Below are 23,301 nucleotides of genomic sequence, written 5' to 3' on the forward strand. Positions count from 1 at the left end.
ATCTTGCAGGAATTCTTCATTGGGTGAAGCTGATAGATAACTTCGAGGCTGAGTATGAGTATGTCACCAATGAAGGAACAGTTTTCACCTTCAAGACAAATCGTCATTCTCCAAATTATCGGTTAATCAACATTGACTTCAGTGACCCAGAGGAATCCAAATGGAAAGTTCTCATCCCTGAACATGAAAGAGATGTTCTAGGTAAGAGTTTATGTCAAGTAAGACTCTTTAGTTTTTTTCAAACTAATTCAGTCATTAGTCTCTTGAATGATCTTGTACAGACCTTGTTACTTTTTTTATTGTGTTTAAACTTCATTTAGGATTTGATATGTTTGCTTGCAATTAAGGCTTGCCCGAGACATGAGAGATCCAAATTCTGTTTCTTACTCTCTAACATCCTGTGTGGCCGTAGTGAAGTCACTTCATCTGTCCTTGTGTTTGTAGGAAATGAGGGGAAAGTATTTTCCTGCTTTGTGTCAATGTAGCAAATGTTTACTAGACAGCCAGGAATTACAGCAAGGGGTGCTTTGTAATCAGAAAGAAGGAAAACAGCAAGCCTAGAAGCGTAGCACATTGAACAGAACTGGTCAGAAACAGGTTTATCTATTGTTCCTAAAATAAGAGGAATAGGCACCACTTGAAAAAAGCCTTAGGAAAGTCAAAGTGCATGGAATTTTCTGAGTGTAAAAGCAAGTTCAAAACATTCAAAACATAAAAGTTAGATTTTGATAACAATAAAGGATGTGTTGTGATAAATTTTCTGAAATAAGTTTCAGCATTAGGGTGTTTCTTAATCTCCTCATTTTGGGGAAAATTATATTAAAACTTAGTACTTGAATTAGTTTCAGATAATACAGAAAAACCTCCCTTGAGCTATTTTTTTTAACAAATGCTTTGTGTACATTTATGTAGTCTATTCTCCAGACAGTGCAAGATATAACTATGATTTATCTGAGTAGCATAATTACAGCTATGCAGAAAGACTCAGCGTTTATTTTTTATTAATCCTTCTTTATACAGCTCCACTCATTCATTGTCTGTTACTTCTCCAGTGAAGAGCTGTTTTTTAGAATGAGCAGAATTCTCTGTGTATATGATTGATAAGTGTATATGCAGTAACTTCTGTCTTTTCTCACTAAGACAAATCTATTTGGCTACTATTTCAAATTCCTCTGAAGATCTTTCCAGGACCTCTAAAAATAATCTCATTTTCTGCAATGCGTCCTCTGATTTCTGCCACAGACTAGGCAGGCTGCATCTCCAGTATGATATAAATGGAGACTAAAGCTATTATAACACAATGTTTGGTCGGTTCTTCAGATGACCAAAAGCTGTCTGGCCAGCCCCTGTCCCATCTGTCTCATATAACAGATTTGGGAGGGAAAATGAGGCACCTGTAGAGCACGTCCTACTCTACTCTGTGCTCTGGCGGCCTCACCTCAAGTACTGAGTGCATTTTGGGGTGCCACAATATAAAGAGGATATAAAAACTATTGGAGTGCATCCAGAGGAGAGTAACAAAGATGGTGAAGGGTCTAGAGAGCAAGATGTATGGGGAGCGGCCGAGGTCCCTTTGTTTGTTCAGCCCAGAGCAGAGGAAGCTGAGGGGAGGCCTCATGGCGGCCTGCAGCTCCCTCACGAGGGGAGCGGAGGGGCAGGCGCTGAGCTCTGCTCTCTGGGGACAGCGACAGGACCCGAGGGAACGGCATGGAGCTGGGACAGGGGAGGGTCAGGCTGGGTGTGAGGGAAAGGTTCTGCACCCAGAGGGTGGTCGGGCACTGGGACAGGCTCCCCAGGGCAGTGGTCACGGCTCCGAGCCTGATGGAGTTCAAGAAGTGTTTGAACAACACTCTCAGACACATGGTCTGATTTTTGGGTGGTCCTTTGTGGAGCCAGGGGTTTGGACTCAATGATCCTCATGGGTCCCTTCCAACTCTGGATATTCTGTGATTCTATTCTACATCCAGAACTGTAGTGATGTTGCAAACAGCTGGGGTTTTGAGTGCAGCCAAATTTTTGCTAAACACAAAAGTAGCAAGCAGAACTTAATGGAAAACAAATCTTCTTCTTAAGATTGTGAACTCTTTGAATCAGGAACAATCTGGATTTTAAATTAAGTACCTTTGAAGCTGTAGGCAGATCATAAAGAATAAGTAAAAGCGAAAAATTACTTCCAAGTCTAGTTTTTGATTGCATACAAATTTGCTGGCAGTCCATGAAGCCATTTTTAGGTTTATACAGCAATTTATAAAAAGGGACAAAGTTGAAGAATTGACTTGGGGATGGCACTTCCAAATAAAATGGGAAAGAAATGTGATAGGCATGAAATGTTTACTGGGTATGGATTTAACTGAGATGTGGTCTAGGCAGCCTAGGAGCATTAAGCAGTGGCTATATAGGCACTAGCTATATGTTCCTTCCTAGAAACATATCTTTTCTTAACCACAATGTGATATCTAGCTTAACTCCATTTTGTTTTCATTCTAAAGACCAAGTCATATTGAGTTCACATTTGTGCACATATATGTATGTATGTGTATAGAATGTATGCGACACTCCTCAAATGGATTATACGTGGCAGTCTTGACTGTATAAACATAACAAGTGCTGCTGTTAGAGAATCAAAAGTTCGGATAAATGGATTTACTGAGGGCACTGGCCTTCAGACTATAAACACAACAGTCATTCAGCTCTTACATACTTGAAGGCAAACATAATCTGTCACATGAAAACATCCCAGTGACTTTCAGGAGTCTATTATGTTATCATCAGGCTTCTACTGTATTTGAATTTGGAGCCAGAGTAGGCAATCATATGCATGTGTTTCTCTTCAGCATTTTGGGGTGGCGCATAAAGGAGTTGTGTTAAATGAGCAAATGAAAACATCTTTATAAGAAGATGAGTTATAAGTAAATCTCAGAGTTAGTGCTACAGTAAACTTGATCTGTTTACTTGCTTTTTTGTGGGTCACAGTTGCAAATCAATGTTGTATTCTCTGCTCCAAGGTAAGGGAGTTCTATCATTTTCAGGAGTTTATCGCCTGAATAAATTAGAACACACAAAAACCAACAACAAAAAAAAAAGGGCGTTCACACTCAAAGTCAACAAGCAAACCAGTCTCTGTCATTTTGTTTTAATCTTTCTAAGATTTAGTTTGGAAAGACATAATTATAGCAGAAGGCAGTTAATAATTCATTGTCTTGAAAGCCTTGCAGTCAAGGGAATTTGATTTTGTGTGATCCAGAGATGACTGTAATGAAAATCCTTCTGCAAAAGCTAGGACAGCAGTGATTCAAAGGGTAAATGTGTTGCTGCTTGTCCAGTTTTCCGTATGTGGGGACGATTGTTTACCCAGATATACCTAGCTGTATTAGAATTTCATTCTAAATGTTACAGTCAGTGATCCTCTAGGTCACAAACATATCTTTGTACTTTTACTGGAAAATATAGTTACTCTGCTCAAAGCCTCCTATTCTAGCATGATCTTCATTTCTATGTGTTAACGGATTCAGTTTCAGAAAAGCTGCACCATGCACATACAGAAATCAATTTTATTTATGATTAATAAATTAGGAACTATGAGTGATAAAACTCTTATAGTTTCCATTAATGGTGAAAATAAATTCCACAAAGTGTTAAAATGCATTCTTAGGGAACATGCTATAGCTAATGTGATTTAACCAATAAATAAATATACTTGCTTACGAGGCAGTGTGAAGGTCGTTTGGTTTCATCAACATATTCTTCTAAATATATATATTTTTTATATTGACTTTGACAGTTTTGTTTTCAGGACTGTTTAGAAATGAGCTAATTTGGGAAATACAGGGAGGGGGAAACACTTTCCTACAATGAGGCTGATCATACACCTCATTTTACAACTCTCAGCAGGGACTTCACACAGAGTTGAGGTAAATTTAGTTCTCTACTCTGAGAGCTGAGGGGAAGAAATAAATGATACCTATTTTAAATGAAATTTAAAGAAGAGCCTGAGGACATCTTGGTGTACAATGAGACTCATTTTCCCCCCACCTTTGGAGTTTGTTTATAAAGTGTTTTAATTTTCAGGGAGTCTAAAATTGAACCGTAGGTGAGGTTCGTGTCTAATGTTGAGCTAGTGGTTTAAATGACCACAGAGCTGCAAACTGGGTGTGCTCAATTAGTTAAAAGGCAGCTATCAAGCCGTGACTGCACCGTGATCATTACGAGCACTTGGACCCTGATCCTCAGGTACAGGACAAACCTGTGGTCTTCAGAAAGTTTAATAGTTTTTTTTGAGAGCGAGATGATCACCTCAAAAGTTCCCGGTACCTGTGGAGCAGGGCATCTTGAAAGTAGCAATAACGTGCAGCTTTATCCAATTATATCTGGATATTTATGTAGCTGTGACAGTTAAAAATACAGTAGATCTCCTGAGGAGGGAGGGCTAAGAAATACTAAGTATTCTGGAATGTGTCATAGATCAGGTAGGTGACCTCAACCAATTCCTTGAATCTCAGCCATTTAACAAACATGGGTAAAGCTAGCAATGTTCCTGTACCTTGCAGACATCTGCATACCTAAAACACAGTGCATGAGAGATGCTTCCCTTCTATTGCGGTTTAACCCCAGCAGGCAGCTCGGCTCCACACAGCCACTTACTCACTATCCCTGGGTGAGATGGGGGAGAGAATCAAAAAGGTAGAAAGCACAAGACCTCATGGATCAAGACCAAGACAGCTCGCTAGGCATGGCAAAAGACACGCATGAGCACAGCAGAACAAGGAATCCACTCACTGCTTCCCATCAGCAGGCAGGGGTTCAGCCACCTCCAGGAGAGCAGGGCTCACCCCGGGGCACGGCTCCTTGGGAAGACAAACGCCATCACCCCAACGTCCCCCCTGCCTCCTCCTTTCCCCCAGCTGCTGTCGCTGAGCACGGCACCACAGGGTGTGGGACATCCCTTTGGGCAGCCTGGGCCAGCTGTCCTGGCCGTGTCCCCTCCCAGCTCCTGGGGCACCCCCAGCCCCTCGCTGGCCGGGCAGCACCAGGAGCAGGAGAGGCCTTGGCTCTGTGCGAGCACCGCTCTGCAGTGACTGAAACATCCCCGTGTTATCACTCCTATTTTCATCACAAATACGAAGTACAGCATTGTGCACAACAGGCAGTCTTTCAGATTATATTTCATTCTTCTGGGTATAGGTTGTACTGGGAAATGATGAACAAACACCCAGAATCATCATACGTATTTGGAGACAACTATCTTTTGGTGCTGTAGCAAAACCAGGAGAGAAAGTCTGAACTGAGTTGTCACAAAATCGCTAATCCTGAATGACAAGGATGTGTATAGGTGTGAGCAATCCCTTGTGTTTATCTCTGTTGGGAGACTTGTGCATTCCATTACCCTGTGTAGTCTTTTAAAATACCTGTATTCCGCATTGGGGATTTTTGTGTTCAAAGTAAAGCAAATGAAGGCTTGCATGGATGTTCTGAGGAACAGGTGTGAGAACTTATGTCTTAGGGCCCTGAGGAAGTACACTGGGGAAGACAGCTAGCACAGAGGTATGGCAGAGAGGAAGAAATCTGCTGCAGTGCCAAGGACCAGATTGATAAGCTTCTACTGTGAAATGTGTTTTGTGTTTTGTTTTTAAATTTTTTTAAAAATGTGGGTTAGCTCCCATGTTTCCTAGCAACAAAAACTACCCTCTAAGATCTGGCCAAGCTAGATACAGTCCCTCAGTCACTATGGGATGTGGGGAGAGGATGAAGTCCAGGTGTGTGTCCCACTGAGAGTTTTATTCTGCTCCTCTGCTAGGGCTTTTGTGGCTCCATTTAACTCAGTTTACCGTAGAAAAACCTCTATCAGTCACAGATGACTAAAGCCTGCCAGTTACTTGAAGAAGCTTTCAGAAGACCTTGTAGCTTCAGAAGAGCTGGGCCTTCCTGCTCTTTCTTGTTTATGTCTCGTACCAAGAGAAGGTGGAGTATAAAATCCTTGTTGTGTTGAAGTTGGTTGGAGCCTTGCCCTTAACTTAAACATGGTGGGCTGAGGGTGGTGTCTCAGAGAAAAGGCATATGCTCTGAGGGCTCATGAGCTTTTACTCACATGTTTCAGAATGATTCATGCTTTATTCTGTAAATTGCTAATGCTTTACTTTCAAGTCTGCCTGTAGATAGGCTTGAGTGGTGGTTATGGGTCACTTTGAGATCAACATGCATACCTGTTAATCTGCAGGGCGCTGAAACTTACGGTTGCCATCTGTGATGCTGAAAGAAACCCAAAATGGCCTTGCAGGTCTATTTTTCAGCTAAAGCTTTGGCAGCCCATTCAAATGTGTTCTTATTTATTAAGTGGGTGCATAAGCGTATTGTACAGAAACTAACTCAACTGTTTCTTCTTATGACTACATAGTTCTGTCCTGGCATATCTTCCACCATCAACATTTCAACCTACGTCTGTCAAAACATGTTTGTACACTGGGACACTTAGCATGCTGTAGCTACTGCTGCAGAAATGAAAGGTCAGAACTGGTATAAGTAATTAAGGTTAGTGGCACAGAGGGCTCAACGTTTCAGTGAGGATTCAGTGTTTTTTTCCTAAAACTATTTCATAAGTTTTTAATATGCATGGCATTAGTTTGGCTCTCGCAGTGTTGTTGTGAAAGGTGCCAAAGTAAGCTAGCTTTTGGAAGGTATCAGCGTATGGATTTTGAAAAGGTTTGAAAACTAGACCACTTCTATTAAAGAGATATGGTTGAGCTCAAAGCATTAACAAACAGCTTCTCTAGCCCAAATTTAGCAGTTGAAGAATTTTGTTCAACAATGTAGTCATCAAGGTGGACATCGTCATCTTCTAAGAGAACTGGGCAGTGCCAATGATAATCCTTTACACTTGCTTTTAGCACTGACTAGTGCTTCCAAATGTGTCCATCCATCTCTGATGCTGAAGCCAAAAGGGTCAGGTTGGAAAAGGCAACCATCCACATGTTTGTTATTTAGTAAAATAAATCCCTTGCCTGATGTGGATTGTAGGTATGCTGGAGAACAATTAATGAATTTAGGTGTACCTGAGCTTGAAAAAAAAAAAAATGTGAGAACAACCAATCTGCCCATTGGTATTAACTGAAAATAAACTGGCCCTATGTGTAGGAGAGTTTTCAGATGGTAAACCTATAAAAAAAATCCTGTGAGTCTGTAGAGAAATTGCTCAGTAAGCAATTCACAGTGTCCAGGATCAGGGTAGGCAATATAGTTGGGTGAATTGCATCCTAAAGGTGCTTATTTCTGCCCATTGTCTGTAAAGGGAGCCTACAGCAATGATGTCAGCCTTAACTTCTAGACATGCGAAGCTGCATGCACACAATCGTAAAAGCTTCAAGAAAGTGCAGAGGCATGCAGGATGCTTTTCTCAGAGCATGAGCAAAACCGGAGAGGCTGACTAGCAAAACAAACTCAAGGGTAGTTGCAGTTCTCAGTGCTGATCATGGGAGTAACAGACTCAGCTTGCAGTCAGAAATAGCTCTTGTTAATAATTTAGCGTTGTTTTTGCTTGCTATGTATATAAATGTTGGTTCTTAAGGTGTCTTCTTTTCTTCTGCTCTTTTGTCTGCTTCGATTGTTTTGTTATGTTTTGATTTACACATTTCTATGTAGATCCCCTTACGGGAAGTTTTGGAGTCAGTTAGCAAGGCACCAAACCAGTCCTAACACAGATATGCCAAAGAAGCTGTATTCCTGAATCTCAGAGACAAAAAACATCTCCCACTGTATTCTCATCTGTTGTTTTCACCTTGCTGAAAGCATTCAATTTGTAAATGAAAGGGGTGGTGATGAAGTTAATATTGCTGCTTCCTAGGCAAGTTCCATAGCAGAAATCCTCAGGTAAGCCAGGAGCCTTACCCCTGAGCAACTGAATCGTTTTTAAGAGTAATATCTCATGTACTTCAGCTTAATGCAGCTTAATGAAAACATCCACTAAATTGCAATGCTTTGTTAAAAAATTAGCGAGGGATTAAGGTTCATCACAATTTAATTTTAAAATAAAGACTGCCTGAAAGGTATTTTTTGCTGAATCAGAGCTACATGTTATGTACATTTGAGGTAGATCTGACAGTATCTCAATCCATTTTGTGAAACTTTATCAGGAAATTTCCAGTGTAAAACTGGACATTTTAGTCACAGACGTTACTGATAATACTAACAAATTCACAAGACCAGATTCTTACTGCATGATGTTACTATAGGGATGTTATTTTTTTAATTCAGATTTTTATTAATAAACCAGTTATACATGTGACTGTTGGCAGATTTGTGCAACGACAACGTAATGAATATTTGAAATGACTGCATATTCTCCTTGTGTGTACAGCTAGGAATGGTTCTATATTTCAAAACCTGTAATTGGATATAACAAAGTTATGAAGTTTATTCTCTTCTCCAGTCTCACTTAAGAGGTTGAAGTCACTCCAGAGCAAAAATTACACAGCAATAAAATTTATAGACAATCTTATGTTGTGCTGTATCTTATTATTTCAGGTCATGGCTTCATGGCTGAAATTTCAATTAGTGTTGTACTCTGGGGCTTTGGCTCAAAAATTTACAGATTTAGGCTACAAACTCATGAGGGAGTTGGAAAGCCTGGAAAAAAAAAAAAAGTAATTTCATTGGTGGTCTTTGCGGAGTAGTGTTTGTCACAAATTCATATGGCTAGAAAGTCAGAGTAGTTAAATTTTTCTGGTTCTTCAGGAACAAGCTGAGAGGAAAGCAGACTCCCTGGACCTATTAGGATTTGAAGGTCTTCGAACTCTGGGGGATCATGGTGGACCTGAACTGTATATAAAAGCAGAGACAGTTCAAGATGCTGTGCTTTGCGGAGCAATGAGTTTTGACCTACAATTCAGAAAGAGCTTGTTATCCTTGAAGTAAAGAGCACAGGATATGTCTTTGAACTTTGTTCTGAAACCTGAATGCTCGAAGATGCTTTTAATAAGGCTGTGGTCAGTACAACTCAAACCACTTGGTTTTATAAGGCTTTGAGAAAAATGGAAAGAACTGTTAAAATGTGAATAATATAAAATAGTATAAGACAGAAGATGAGTCATTTTTTTCTTGCTTCTGTTTTATTTTGTGTCTTTTCCTCCTGTGTTGGTATTTTAAACTCCCCACCTCACAGTGCTACTTTGACACTGCAGTGTGCTCCAGTCAGTCCTGCCTCATTTTTTTGCTTATTTGAGTCCATCTTTTTTGGTTTTGATTCCAGTAGATAAGACGTTGTCTAATGCTGGTACCCTGTCTATGATTTGGTTTTCCGGTTGCAGTTTTCAGGGCAAAAGTAGCATATACGTGGTTGGAAGAAGGCAATAACCACAGCCTCACTTTGTGCTACAAACAAACAAAAGTCCCTCCTTCTATCCTTTTTTGTTCTTGACTTTTACCCTTATTTGTATTTTGCCTTATTTGTATTTGATTTGCAAATTAATGAGAAGAATTTGAAATACTTTATTACAAAGTAGGGTAACCAGTTTCTTAAATGACAGAAAGGCTAGGAGGGAGGAAGAGGTTTCAATCTCTCTCCTGTGTGCGTGAGTAAATAGATAGTGTCGTGCCATATTAAGGATCCAAATCCAGTGGTTCAGGAGACGGGAAAGATGATGTGACAAGGTATAGTCTAGGAGAACTGAAGACCTTAAGAAGTCATACACTTAACAGGATAGAAAGATGGGGACTGAAGTGAAATGATGAGGAGAATTGCAGGGAGTCTTATAGAAACTGCCTGGCCAAACTTTTGTTTTTAACCCTAGCTTGGATTTTCCAAAGTAGAATTTAAAAAATTGGCATTCCATGAAAAAGTTCCCATTTCTATGGTTTGGGTTTTTTTCTGTAATTCTTTTGGGGAAAAAATCAGTACGCGAAAAGTTTGGTGAAGCAGCAGCTCTCGTTCCTGCACAGCTGCGCATCTGAGGTCCGCAGCTCTGCAGGGGCTCGGGACTGTCAGGAGAGGCATAAAGGAAAGGAAGTTCTGCAGTGCCATTTGTTCCTGGGTCTGTATGCCAGGCTGAGGTCACTGTGCTGTGTCCTGTCCCTCCTACTATATAGTCTCAAAACTGCGGTTTAAAAACGTGGATTTCTTGAATAAGCAGGTGGTGGTTTGGTGTTCTGTTCTATTTTGGGGGGGGGGGGGGGGGGGGGGGGGGGAGGGTCATTGTTTGGTTTGGTTTTTGAAAATGGCATGTTTGAGAACATCACAGGGCTCAGAACAGCCCTTTCCTTATACTGAGTAAAGCTTGGTTACAAGAATAGTCTCCTGAATACTGGCGGTAAAACCAGGATGAATGGTAGCCTCTAGGTTCTATACTTACGGTGAAGTACAGAATAACATGTCTCTCTTTTGTTATTAGTTTAGCTTAAGTCTACATCATGATGATTTGAATTCTGCCAGCAATACTTATGGAAATACGTGAAAATTAAAACAATTTTTTGGTGGTCATTTTGTTTGGTCTTTCTTTCATTGAAATGTATGATATTTAAGAACAATACTGATGCATAAACTAAAAATGCAGAAAACTCTGGGTTAAACCATTTTTTATGTCTGCATAAATGTAAATCTACATGGTTAGTGCATGTCCAAAGGATGTCAGCTTTTATGTTTGGATTCATTTTTTTGGTTTCAAAAGGCGTTTAAGGCTTTAAGAGTTAAATTTGGTCAATGTCAGAAGGGTTGGTGCTTTTTTTTTTTAAGGTATGCTAAACAATTTGAGTCAGCTCTTACCTGATCTTTCTTTTGTGCAATTTATCTGTATTTATTATGTCTTTGTTTTTCTTTTCCACACTGTGCAGAATGGGTTGCCTGTGTGAGGTCCAACTTCCTGGTTTTGTGCTATCTGCATGATGTGAAGAATGTCCTGCAACTTCATGATCTAGCTACTGGTGCACATCTCAAGACTTTCCCACTAGAGGTTGGCAGTATTGTGGGATATAGTGGTCAAAAGAAGGATAGTGAAATATTTTATCAGTTTACTTCCTTTTTATCTCCAGGTAAGATTTTTTTTCCTCTTATGTATTGTTCCTTTTCCTGGGGATTTGCTTTCTGTTGTTTAGTATGTATTAGGTACATCTAAGATGCAGATAAAATTGCTTTCCCTCACCCTATGGGCAACCTGAGCACTTCAGCACGTACCAGTGGAGAAGTCCATGATCTGTGAAGCCTAAATAATGTGCCAGCTAACATTTGAGATCTGTATTCAGAAACTACAAAAGACTGTCTTGTGCTAGAGATGAAGTTCTAGCATTCTCATTGCTTCATACAGCAAAATAAAAGTTTACAAATGGTGTTGCAGCGTGTGCTTAGTGTGACTGCTGCCACAGAAGCACTTCTCACCTGAAAAAGCAAGTTAATTGTGCAGACAGTGAATCCTTTTTAAAGCTATCCTGTGTCCCAAACCAAAGGTTCCTCTTTCTTCTTCCAGAAAATACATGTTAAATTGAACAACAGCTTTAGTTGGATCTAAGGAAACTTACAAATTTCCCAGTCTTGTCTATATCCTTGTTTCTACTACTTGTTCTTCTTCTACTTGTTTAAGCTCCCACTAGCTTTAAGGATGGCAATTTGGGTTGCATCTTACTTACGAAAATGAACAACGAACTGGAAAGGACTTTTTCTAAAAACAATATTGAGGCATATTTCTCACTGTATTTCGTAATTCATGTTTTCAGAGATTCTCACGTGATTACTATCATTTAGAGAGAAAAATGAGGGTGTAAAGAGGTCAAAGCAAAACTAATTAAAAGCTTAGAGTCTTCAAAATAGCATAATATAATATAGCTAGATAGGTATTGTTTTGTTGAGGTTAATACATGAATTCTAATTACAGAGAGGGAAGAAGGAGAACTAAAGTCCGTTGCAAATAGGAATATATCCTGAAGGCCATCTTCATTAAGATAGCATAGGCCTGTGTTGAGAGTTTTCCTTATCAAAGTGGTATTCGTTCCCCTACTGTTACATTCCATTTTTCCAAAGTGGTATCATTCTGCTCACTGAGTATAGAAATAGGTAGGTTTGGCATGACTGTAATGACAGGTTTGACCTCAGTACAGAGCAAAGCACAAAATGTGGTAGTGTTAGTTGCAAGATGGAATCAACTTTAGATCTCTTGCACCATCTGTATTTAGAATCCAGTAGTTTTGTTTGTGACTCTGGCATGTTTATAGATGTGCAAAACTTATATATAACCAAGCCTTTGATTGCTTGACATTATGAAGAAATGCAAACAAATCAAGAACTTTCTTGGAAGGTAGAATGAGAACTAATATTAGCTTGTGGGAATTCAAATAAAAATTTTGAATTTTAACTCATACTTTCATTATGAACTTGAAATAAATCAGGAGATAATATAGTGCAGGAATTAGAATTAACTTACAATAGTGAAAACTAAAATAAAGTTTTCTTGCAATGTTCCTTGTATTGTGTTTAACAATAACAGTAAAAAAACACTTTATCTTCTAAGAGCAGTATTGATTGTGTACCGTTCAGGAAAGCCACGTTACCGAGTGGTGTTTATTCCCATCAGAGAAGTACTTCTATTGCTGCAGTCAGATACAAATGACTTGAAGGAAAAAAGGCCAGTATCCCTGGTGTACTACTTTGAACTTTAAAAGGGTCATCTTCAGAGCAAACACGGGGATTTAATGCTGGGATTCCCAGTCATGTAATGATGTCACTGCATTAACAAGAGATACAAAGCTAAACCCCCTGCATGCTAGGTTATTTTGGAATCTGCTTGGACTTTTTGAACGATCTCTTACTTTAAACCTGACATACATTCTTAACAGTAACAGTCGGGTAAACTAGATGGTAAAGCTTCATAGCAATGCTCACTTGCTGCTGCTTTTATAATCCCATACTGATAAGTTATTTTGAAATCCATCCTTTGTAGTTTTTAAAAGAACCTAAATGTTGTTGTACAATTTCTATGGTTTGATAAAAGACTAAGGTGAGTGTCTCATAATGACTTTTGAGTATTTCAGTTTTCAGGTTTGAAGGTAATGCATCAGATGATTCATTTGACATAGGGAATACTTCACATAAGATCAGAGAGCATATGTCACTTTTAATTAAGACACCAGGACAGTTATGATTGTTGCCTCAGAAGTATGTTTTCTAAAGAAAAGAAGATGCCTTGATCTTTTATGGAATCTGTTTTGTAAAAGATTTCAAGAGAAAAACAGCTTATTTTTTTCCTTTTTCTCTTCAACTCGACATGGAGAAAGAACTGGGAAACTTTTCTAGTTTTCATAAATTAATGTCAGTATTAATGACAAAACATTGAGTTAATATCTGTTTTTTGCCAAAGTACCTGGGTGCCCACCCATTGGAATGGGTACACATCAGAGCTATAAGCTATGAAAAGGCATTTCTCTGGAGTAGAGGCAAAGCCAAAGTCTGTTAACACTTGGAAAGTTTTCAAGTCTAATTTTTCCAGCTAAAACTGGTTGTTTCCTACAGGTGGAGAAGAAACAGGTCACATCTACCGCATCTTAGGACTGCTTAATAGATGTATTTTAGAATATGCTGAATGACAGTCATATTTGTCACTTCATTTTCAGAAGGACCAAAACCATGAAGAAAGTACATTGTGCATTGAAAGACACTGCAACACTGCTGTGTCATGTAGAGTATTGCATAAAAATGGCATAGATGGTAGTATAAAACTGTAATTAAGGGGATGATACTCACAAAAGCTTTAGCCTGGAAAGGCTTGTGAAGTATTGCTTAATTATTGCTTGAATTGGGATTTAATGTGATCTTCATCACAATTTTGAAGAACATTAGTAAAAGTCACAAAAATTCTTCCTCTGATAGCTTTGTGATGCCATTTATGCATAGCATCCTTACTAGCTGTCATTACAACACCTTAGTTTTGGGGTGCTGTAAGAATCCCCTTTGTACAATCCTATGAGACAAGAGCTGCCCAAAGCATTTCATAGTATGTGTGTAGCACACTTAATAAATATTGCTGGATTATGAAAAATGAAAGGACTTCCTACACAGTTGTCAAGTTGAAGTCAGTATATGATAAGAAAAATGTATTTACTTCTGGGTTTTGTTTTGTTTGGTGGGTTTTGATTTTTTTTTCTTTTCTGCTATGTCTCCCAAACATTCAATAGTTAATAAAGGACAGGATTCACATAGGGAGAGGAGAATCTTTAGCCAGAATCTCTAGCCTCTTCCAGAGTTATCAGTAATCATGAATGATAAGATGATCAAAAATGTTCTTATAACATCTGTTGTATAGTTTTGCTGTCTTAATAGTTAGAGCACAGCCGCATTACAAAATGGCTGTACGCTAGTTTTGATAGATTTGGTGGTTTTTCTAGAAAGGATTGTGTCAAATTATCAAAATTGTGTATCTAGCAAAGCAGAAAAGAGACGTGGTGATTTTCCTATTGTCTCATTGTTTGTACAACCAGAAATAAGATGTTTCCAATTCCTTTAAAAAAAAAAAAACAAACTTTTGAACAGCACTCAGATCATTGCAATCAGTTGGAGAGGAGCTTGAGGACACTCTTACTCTTGCTTTTACACCTAACTTCATCCCAACTTGATGGTTTAGATAGTTCACTTATTCACATCCCACTCTGTGGGCCAGAAGTTGCTGGTCTTACAAGCCTGTGCCATTCATCTTAGTAGTCTCTGCAGCTGCTAAACATGTGGAGGGGAAGAGCCCCAAGATCTGTTTTAGCTCCTGGCTTGCCAGCCAGCAATGGCTGCTCTGACTGATCGATTAGGCAGATTTTTTTCTCCTTTTCTCCAAGTGCTTAGCACGTACAGAAAATTCACCATGAAATAGCTTTGCTTTGTGTAGCAGAGGGACCTGGAATCTTGAAGAAAGAGGAAGGGAACAAATGGAGGTAAAATGTATGGCAATAAGGAAAGGGTGAGGAAAGCAGACCAGGGAGGTAATTTTTAGGTAAATGTGTGGAGATACGTACGGATAGATAGATATAATTTTTTTTAATTGCCTAAAACCTTTATCAGTAGAATAATCAGATGAAAGTTATAGGACTGGTCCTTGGTTAACCTAAATCTTCCTACATTTCTGCTAGAATGCGGTATTATTTGCACTTGCATAAAGTTAACGTTTTTTCCTAATGAAAAACAAATAAATCTGACATACTGATGCTTAATACTTATAGTGAAATATTTGAAATAATGAATAAAGGACTTCTAAAACTTTAGATTTTGACACCATAAAAATCATCTTTGCCACTCCCTGAAAACTATTGTTAGCTATTCTGCCTCCTCTGGGCAGCAGTAAAACAACTGCCCCGCCTGTGACCAGCTTGTGTGTTTTCCGTTTTCACATCACTTTCTGGATCCTTATGTGTAAGGGAAATGCTGCTTTAATGCCTATTTGTATCTGTCACCCCGCATTAGTTAAGTTTGCTAGGCACTTTGTGACACATGCGATGAAGGAAAAGTATTCCTAGCAGATTAGAGTGGTCCTCCTTTTATTCCCCTGTTAATTGACCATTATGGAAAAAGGCTTTATCAGTTATTAGAAGTATTGCTTTTTGTCTGTGTTTCTTTGCCAATCTGTATCTTTGATTTTCCACAGTCCATAAAAATGATTTAATGAGGCAATTAACTTGTATCAGATGTGTCCTCACTATTTCATTTTTCAATATAATTTTTATAGCCATAACCTCTGTAATACTTTCAGGAAAACAGAAGTAATTATCTAAAAGATACACAATATAGCATTATTTCAATCAAGTCTTGTCCACCTTGGTTAATTTTATTACAGTGAGAATTTCTATAGAGGGCTTGTTGCCTTCAACTTTTAGTGTTCTTTTCCTTAATACACATTTAAAATTCTGCAGAGACCATCTGGTTTTAAAGCAGAAAAACCAGAATAATTAACATTGCGGGTAGTTTTATATATCATATGTATCTGCACTGTATGCATGAATCGTAGGATTTTGTAGTATGTTAACTAGTGTGCAAACACGACGTTAGCCTGAGCCCCTTTCCTAAAGGTCTTACCCTGTATGGCACATGTTCAAGTGTTACCAGGATTGATTGACAGAATAGGTGACTTGGTCTAAATACAAAATTATTCTTGGCCAATTACACATCTGTGTAGTGTCTAGACTGCTACAGTCTCTGTGATTCTGCCTCTGTTGCAGTCTGAAAAAGTACCTTAAAGCCTAGAAGTTTTATACTGCTCATAGAGAGAAATTTTCTCATGTGCACAATCATTTGGAAATCATAGGTGCAGCTCAAGCAAGCCAAATTGCCTTCAAGCTTTCAGGATCAGGATGTAACATAAATTGTTGTAGACCCAAATTCTGTTCAGTCTCATAGGTAACCTCTGCTACTCTGCCACAATTTCAAGGGGATACCCAGCTCTTTCCATTATCTAGGGTTCTGTTTGAATTGTAATTTAAAAACACCGTATTATAGAGAGAAAAATGTTGATTTGAATAAAATTCTTGGTGTATTTATTCTCAGGCTGTTGGCTATGGAGGAGATGTGTTAAAGTGGACTTCGTAATTCTTTCTTCCAATTTTATCATTTTCAAGAAAGGTTATGTAACTTCATTAAAACATTTTTTTTTGTCTGTTTAACCCACTTTGAATACTGACTTTGGGCAGCCAGAATTATTCTGTCTTTATGGAAAGCCTTTGCAGCCCTCTTAGATGAAGTGCATATATGTATATGTTAATGTATTTCAACTGAAAGAACGTATCAGGAGCTACTGTTTTTCACACTGCTGAGTTACCTTTGCTTTCATTACTCCATCACAGTGCCTCAACCAGCATCTTTTTAATGATGCCCGTACACTGAGCTGACAAAGCTGCACTCTGTTATAGGTATTATTTATCACTGTGATCTGACCAAAGAGGAACTGGAGCCAAGAGTTTTCCGGGAGGTGACTGTGAAAGGATTTGATCCTTCGGTTTACCAGACAATTCAGGTAATAAATGTGAAACCTTCTGTCTTCTTTTAATCACTTACATGAGAGTTTAACAAAATTGTGCTTGGCTGAGGGGTGAGAGTGCTTTCATTACCTGCTGGGTTGCAGGTCTGTGTGGGAAGCGTAGTGCTCTGAAGGCATTGCATTACGTTTTGTTAGAGATTGGAAGATGATCCTACAAGTAACCAAGCAGGCGTCTACTGATAAAAGGCATTGTGTTCTATAATTTTCTTTTTTTTGTGTATGTTATGTTATTCTTTGATATTTGTTTTAACATCAAGCTACTTCTTTTCCATATGTTTCTTTCTTTCAGCAGGGCAACTTGCCATGGCTCCAATAAGGGTATAATAGGGCAAGATTTAAGAGACAGTGAAGAAATAGAGGAAAGATGGAATAATCAGTCTTCTTTCCAGCACTTCCACAGTATGCCAGGGCCCACAGTGGGAAGTAGCAATAATAGATAAAGCTCTCTCTCCTCCCACCATTCTTATATGAAAATAGTGATGTATTTTGCCACAGATTTCTATTGTGGACCTCTAAGACCTCAAGAAGACAGTGGGAGGAAAGAAGGAAATGCATTTGTTCATTCAGAACTAGCATCAAATATGTGAAGTCTGCCAGAGAAGTATGAAATGTCTTAACCATGATGATTTGGGACAAAAGCAGGAAAATATCTAGTGATGTGATCAGAAAAATCACTTTCATTCACATTATATAAGAATTCCCTACTCTGTCCACCTTTCCAAGAAGTGACGTAGTGTATTATGTTTGTTAATGTATCAGTGCAGTTACACTTGAAACATTTCACTTTGATTTCCATAAAAACAGGATTAGACCCTTTGCCTGAAGTGCTGGCGCAACTAGAACAAGGAACAAAAGATAAGAGTAATTTAAAATACATGCATACGTGTATGTAAATAACATTCCCAATGTAAAACACCATGAAGCAATTACTGTACAGGTCTAACATCTTTTGATATTAGAAGTTTAAATGATTTTGGACAGGGATCTTTTCATTCTATCTGTACGCTGCCTGCTACCAAAGGGGACTGGGACCATGGGATGTTGCTGCAGTACTTAGTAAGTAGTAGGTTAGAACTGCATAATTCTGTTTTACATGTTTCCTACTATTGTAATGATTCATTGGGACTCCAGGAATAAAGAGTTAAAAGGCAAACGTAGTTGTCCTCTGTGGAATTGTTTCATGGCAAACATGCTTGCTGCCTATTGGAAGCGGAAGGTTGCATGGGTGCTTTATAAAACTATCAAAGGATCAAATTTCTTAAAAGACTCTGCGTTGATAAAACAAAGGCCTCTGGATTTAAAAGTTTGCAGAGTAGCGTCAAAAAGATGTATGTGGATAGTCTACAAACCATTTCTCCATGGGGAGAGATGAGTGATATCTTTCCTAGCAAGGTCTAATGCCATTCAGTAAATTTCACAGCAATCTAGAGAATAAAATCTTTGCTAATGAAGTATTTGGCGTCAACAAAGATTGGCAGATAGCAATAACAAGGACAACAGGTTACTGATTTATAATGATGTAAACTTTTATTAAATGATCCCATTATGACAATCTGTCACTCAGTGTATATAGCCAAGTGAAGGTAAGATATCTGGACACCAGAGAGAGATTTATTGCACTTCACAATCTGAAATCACGTGCGTTGTGTCAGTTGGTTACCCAGAGGTCTCTTTACAATCCCTGGAAGGCCATCAGCTACATCTATAATAATAAGCAGCATGGCATAACACGAGCAGATCTGTAGAGTAAAACGGCTTGTGCTGACGATCCAGTGCCCTTTTTTGTGAGTTTTACTTAGAACTAGCTGTAGACCTGTGTTGTGAACTGATTGAAGCGCTCCTGGTTGGTGTACTCATGCAGTGTATCTGCTATTTGAGTTTCATCCAGAAGGAATCCAGTCTGCATGCACTGAAACCTCTCTACTGTGTGAACCAAAACACAAGAAGAGTGGTGGGGAGACTTACTTAAAACCACACTTGTGTTGAACTGAAATGTTATGGTAGGTTCACAAAATAGTCTCTAAAGGCTCAGAGTGCTATCTCAGTTGAGTAACATAGAGACTTCATTGGAGGCGCCTGTTTCTCACGTATAAGACTTAGCTAAGTTTAAGGCTTATAAAGTTAAGTGAAATCACTCCTATGAAACCATCAAGCTATGGATGAGATGTAACAGGCCGAGGAAAATGCAGAGCTCTTTGTAGACATGTACTTTGAGCTCATAACAAATATTGTGGCTAAAAAGATTATATAAAATGTACATTTTAATTAGAAAGTGATCTTGCCACTAAGCACAGCTTTGGTAAGCCCCCAATAAGATACTCTACCCTAGATCTTAAGAAAGATATGGAGCTTCTAGAGAGCGCTCATATAAATTTGTTAAAGAATTAGAATATAGTCATTACATTATGAGGTGTAGCATATTTAATTCCTGCAACTTATAGAAGAACTTTTGGAGGGTGGTTTAGTTTCTTTATATGTAAGATTTTGCAACTGAGTCAGAATGGAATAGAGGATTTTGGTTTCTATGGACAAAGGTATAAGAACCAATGCCTGAAAGCGGAATTTAAATATACCTAGTGTGGAAAAAGGTGAAATTACCTAGTATAGATAGTATAGTTAATATATATATATATATATATATATCTTATAGATGTATTGAGTATGTATCTTACAGATGTGTAGAGATAGTATAGTTAAGCAACAGTGTGACACCGTGGCTTGAAATTTTGAAAGGAGATTTGGTATTTTTCTTAATTTCTTATTTCTAATTTTGCCCCTGCTACATATACAGGACAGATTCTGTAAAAGCAGAATGATAGTAGTGTGTGTGCCTAAGGCTATTGTAAACAACCCCATCTGTTTGTCCGTGCATCTGCAGACAGAAATAAGAGTTTTGCAGATGACAGTTTGCTGAAAATGTACTCACAGAGTGTGTTTCACTCAAATTCATGATAGAGACTTCCACAGAATAACTTGAGGGCGTAGTGAGCTGAAAAAGAGAAAGAAAAGAGCATTCTCTTTAGGGAAGAACTTGGTACAATTATAATACTGCCGTCAAACTCAAGGATAATAATGGAACACAAATACCCTTATAATTATAAAAAAAAAAAAAAAAAGGATTTAGAAGGGGTTGCAATAAACTAGAAATAATGCATTTTTTCTAGCAAATCGCATTTAATATAATAAATGTCTGGAAAAATAAAATCTCATTTTACATTTAAATCGATTACATGCTAAATTAGGGTAAAGCGGAGTAGTAATACACCTTATTTCAAGGAGGAAGCATTCTGTGCTATGCCCTTGGAAACCTTCACTCTGGGAATCACTGGCAGAGGTTCACTGCTAAGTTGTGAAGAGGTGAAGTCAATATTACTGTTTCTGGTTTTCTCCTTATTCCTTCTCAGTGCCACCTCTAAGTAAATGTGACCTGTGCAGTTACGCTGGGATCTGTGTTCATAAAGAGCACTCTTGGATCACCACCTTTTCTGTTTTACCTTTTATCAACAAATAATTTCAAGGTGGCAATGTCTTGGAAATTAGTTTCCCGTATCATTTGAATCCATGGGGAACTTTCAGATGAGCCATGGAGGAGGCTGTTTGTCAAGGCCAAGGCTGGAACTACCTGGTACTACATCATAGTAACCCAGCCTGATAGTTTTGCATGCTTTGGCCAGACTCCAGTCCTCATCCCATTTGTGGGGTCCTAGGTGGCTTGGTGGTCTTTCTGCTAAATTGGTGTTGGAGGAAGGAAAGAGAGGTGGTAGCTCATCAAAGCAATTCATAAATAACACTCAGCCTTGCATAGCCATTTGAAAACTCAGGCAACAGTTCAGGGAATTGTGAAAGAAATTCAAAATTAAGAATAAAAGAAAAATTATGAGGATAGACAAAGATTGTTAATTACAGAAGAATAAACAACACTGTGGTATGTATTTCAGAATATTAATTTCCATCTGAATTATTAAAGTAGTAAAGGAAAATGTTGGCTCTGTTCAGATCTATGCCCTTAATGAAAGGCAGGTCCCCTGCAAAGGTTCTTCCTTTATTCTCATATACCTGAAGAAATATCCATTAAGCTTAGCAATCTCCCTGGTTTCGTTTGTGTAGCATATATGAAATTTTAATGAGTTGTTGTTCTTTAGCAGTCTTTGAACATGACTGAGTTAAGAAGACTTGAACTGAAGTTGTAAGGTGTCATAGTGGTGGAGGTGTCATTGTAAAGTGGAGGGTGACTTTTTACACAGGCAGATGGAGACAGGACAAGGGAGAATGGCTTTAAACTAAAAAAAGGAGAGATTTAAATTAGGTATTTGGAATACATTCCTTTCTCAGAGGATGGCATGGCACTGGCACAGGCTGCCCAGAGAAGTTGTGGATGCCCCATCCCTGGAGGTGCTCAAGGCCAGGCTGGATGGGGCTTTGGGCAACCTGGGCTGGTGGGAGGTGTCCCTGCCCATGGCAGGGGGGTGGAGCTGGATGGGCTTTAAGGTCCCTTCCAACCCAAACCATTCTGTGATTCTGTGTGTATGAAATCTGAATTATGGCAGTTGGAAAATGCCACAGTGCCTTTTTTTTTTTCTCTCTTTTGGATCATTTTAAAGCATTTCATGGACTCCTTGCAGTCTTTGAAAGTATGGACCAGCAGTAAAGGTTAGTAGAGTATGTAAATTTATGGCAGAGCAGCTGCTTTGTAGTACCTGAGGTTATGTTATTACTCTTTGGCAGCCCAAAGTAAGAACAAATTAGCCAACTCATCTTGCACCGAAGGAAGAGCTGTTTCACCGTACCTGACATTTACACCAGGGTATGAGCGTGCCCACAGGTTGTTGGCTCTGTGGGACACACTGCACGCACTTAGTGTAACTTACCTTGAAAGACTCGTGTGTGACCTTCGTTAAGGATCAGGCTGTGTGAAATGCTTATCACGCATCAAAACTGTATCCTGAGTGTGTTTGTTAAATGACATACTAAGTAGTGTTAATAACCTTTTTTTTACCAGATGCTTCGCAAAATTTGTCTTTGCATCCCTGAATGCTTTCATCCGTCACCGTGACAGACTTTTTCAGGAAGTGGCTGAAATCCATGGGTGGGTTTTACGGGAGAGGAGAAACACTTCTGCAGGAACTTAGAAATGGCAGTTGGCATTAGCTGTTCACTGCATAAATAACTGCTGCTTTAAATGAAAGGCCTTTATTTTATTTTTACAAACAAAGCACTTATGTGCCTCTCCGTATTAACACCTCGCTGTGACACCTAGGCATGGATAAGCAGCGCTCTGTCCTGGCTCAGAACTCACCTACTTTTAGGCTGATATGTGTGATTGTCAGTGTTGAAACTGCAACAATTGAAATGTTGTTTGGCTCCTTTTGCCATTCTTTGAATACCTTCCAGTACTATCCTTAAAATAGTTTGAGATGAACCAAAAATAGTTGATGCTATTGACAGATGCACTTTGGATTAGGTCTTGCAGAAGAACTGTGAAATTTGTAGTACTACTTAGTTTGGTTTGAAAGCAGTTGGTGGTTGGGACAAGTCTTAAAAAGGATATTTGTTTTCTTGTGGCTGGGATGAATCATTTCCTCTTCTGCAAAAATTATTTCTACAGGTGATTTTCATAAAAAGTTTGTTCTGTTGTTCCTCCTTTCACCCCCATCTTCAACCCCTTGAAGCGCTGATCTCAAGTTATGAGTCACTGGTAGGGAAAATTAACCTCCAGTCATTCTAATTCCTGGTGGAACTTGACACCGTACAGTTTGGCACAGTTGTTAATCTCTGTTTCAGGAAAATAAAACACCGGGAAGATGAGTCAGGCTTGAGGTTGATTGGCAGAGCTGTGGGAGAAACTTGTGCACGGCACCTGCCCACGCTATTCCTGGATCTTGCCCTCGCTGTTAGTGTCATTCCATGAGCATTAAATGCACTCATTGAAATAAAGAGTAAGAGAAGAGATGGCAGGAGAAGAAAGCAGTGTCCTATGAAAGCTGTAGTAAGCTCAACCTGCTTAGCGATACAAGTGCTGACATTATTACTGCTTTTTCAATGTTGATAAAGAGATGGTTTTAATATTGTTTCTGTCTCTTGTCTAGTAGGTATGAAGAGATCACTGGAGTTTGGAAAGAAATTCGGTAGCTCTGTTGCCTGTGTTAAGTAAAAAACATTCCCCTAGCAGAGAAGGGCATGTACTTTTTACACTGAATCTAATGCAGAGACAATTCTTCCCTTTGCTTTAGGGAAAAAAGTTGTTTTGGCATCCTTTTCCATCCCCTCCCAAGAACTGATTGATTTTTGAGGAGCTGGACGTTTTTGTTTTTAACAATATTTG

At 38.8% G+C, this 23,301-nt stretch overlaps 1 protein-coding gene across 1 annotated transcript in view; it reads left to right on the forward strand.

The window, feature by feature from the left end:
- PREP (prolyl endopeptidase) overlaps nucleotides 1-23,301 on the forward strand; it is a 103,945-nt gene that overhangs the window by 49,205 nt on the left and 31,439 nt on the right. Inside the window, exons 8-10 of the mRNA XM_048079192.2 lie at nucleotides 10-201; nucleotides 10,816-11,013; nucleotides 16,852-16,955. Of these exons, the coding sequence (XP_047935149.2) occupies nucleotides 10-201; nucleotides 10,816-11,013; nucleotides 16,852-16,955 (494 nt within the window). The remainder of the gene's footprint in view (nucleotides 1-9; nucleotides 202-10,815; nucleotides 11,014-16,851; nucleotides 16,956-23,301) is intronic.

Source organism: Anser cygnoides, chromosome 3 (assembly GCF_040182565.1).
Source record: "Anser cygnoides isolate HZ-2024a breed goose chromosome 3, Taihu_goose_T2T_genome, whole genome shotgun sequence".
Taxonomy (NCBI): domain Eukaryota; kingdom Metazoa; phylum Chordata; class Aves; order Anseriformes; family Anatidae; genus Anser; species Anser cygnoides.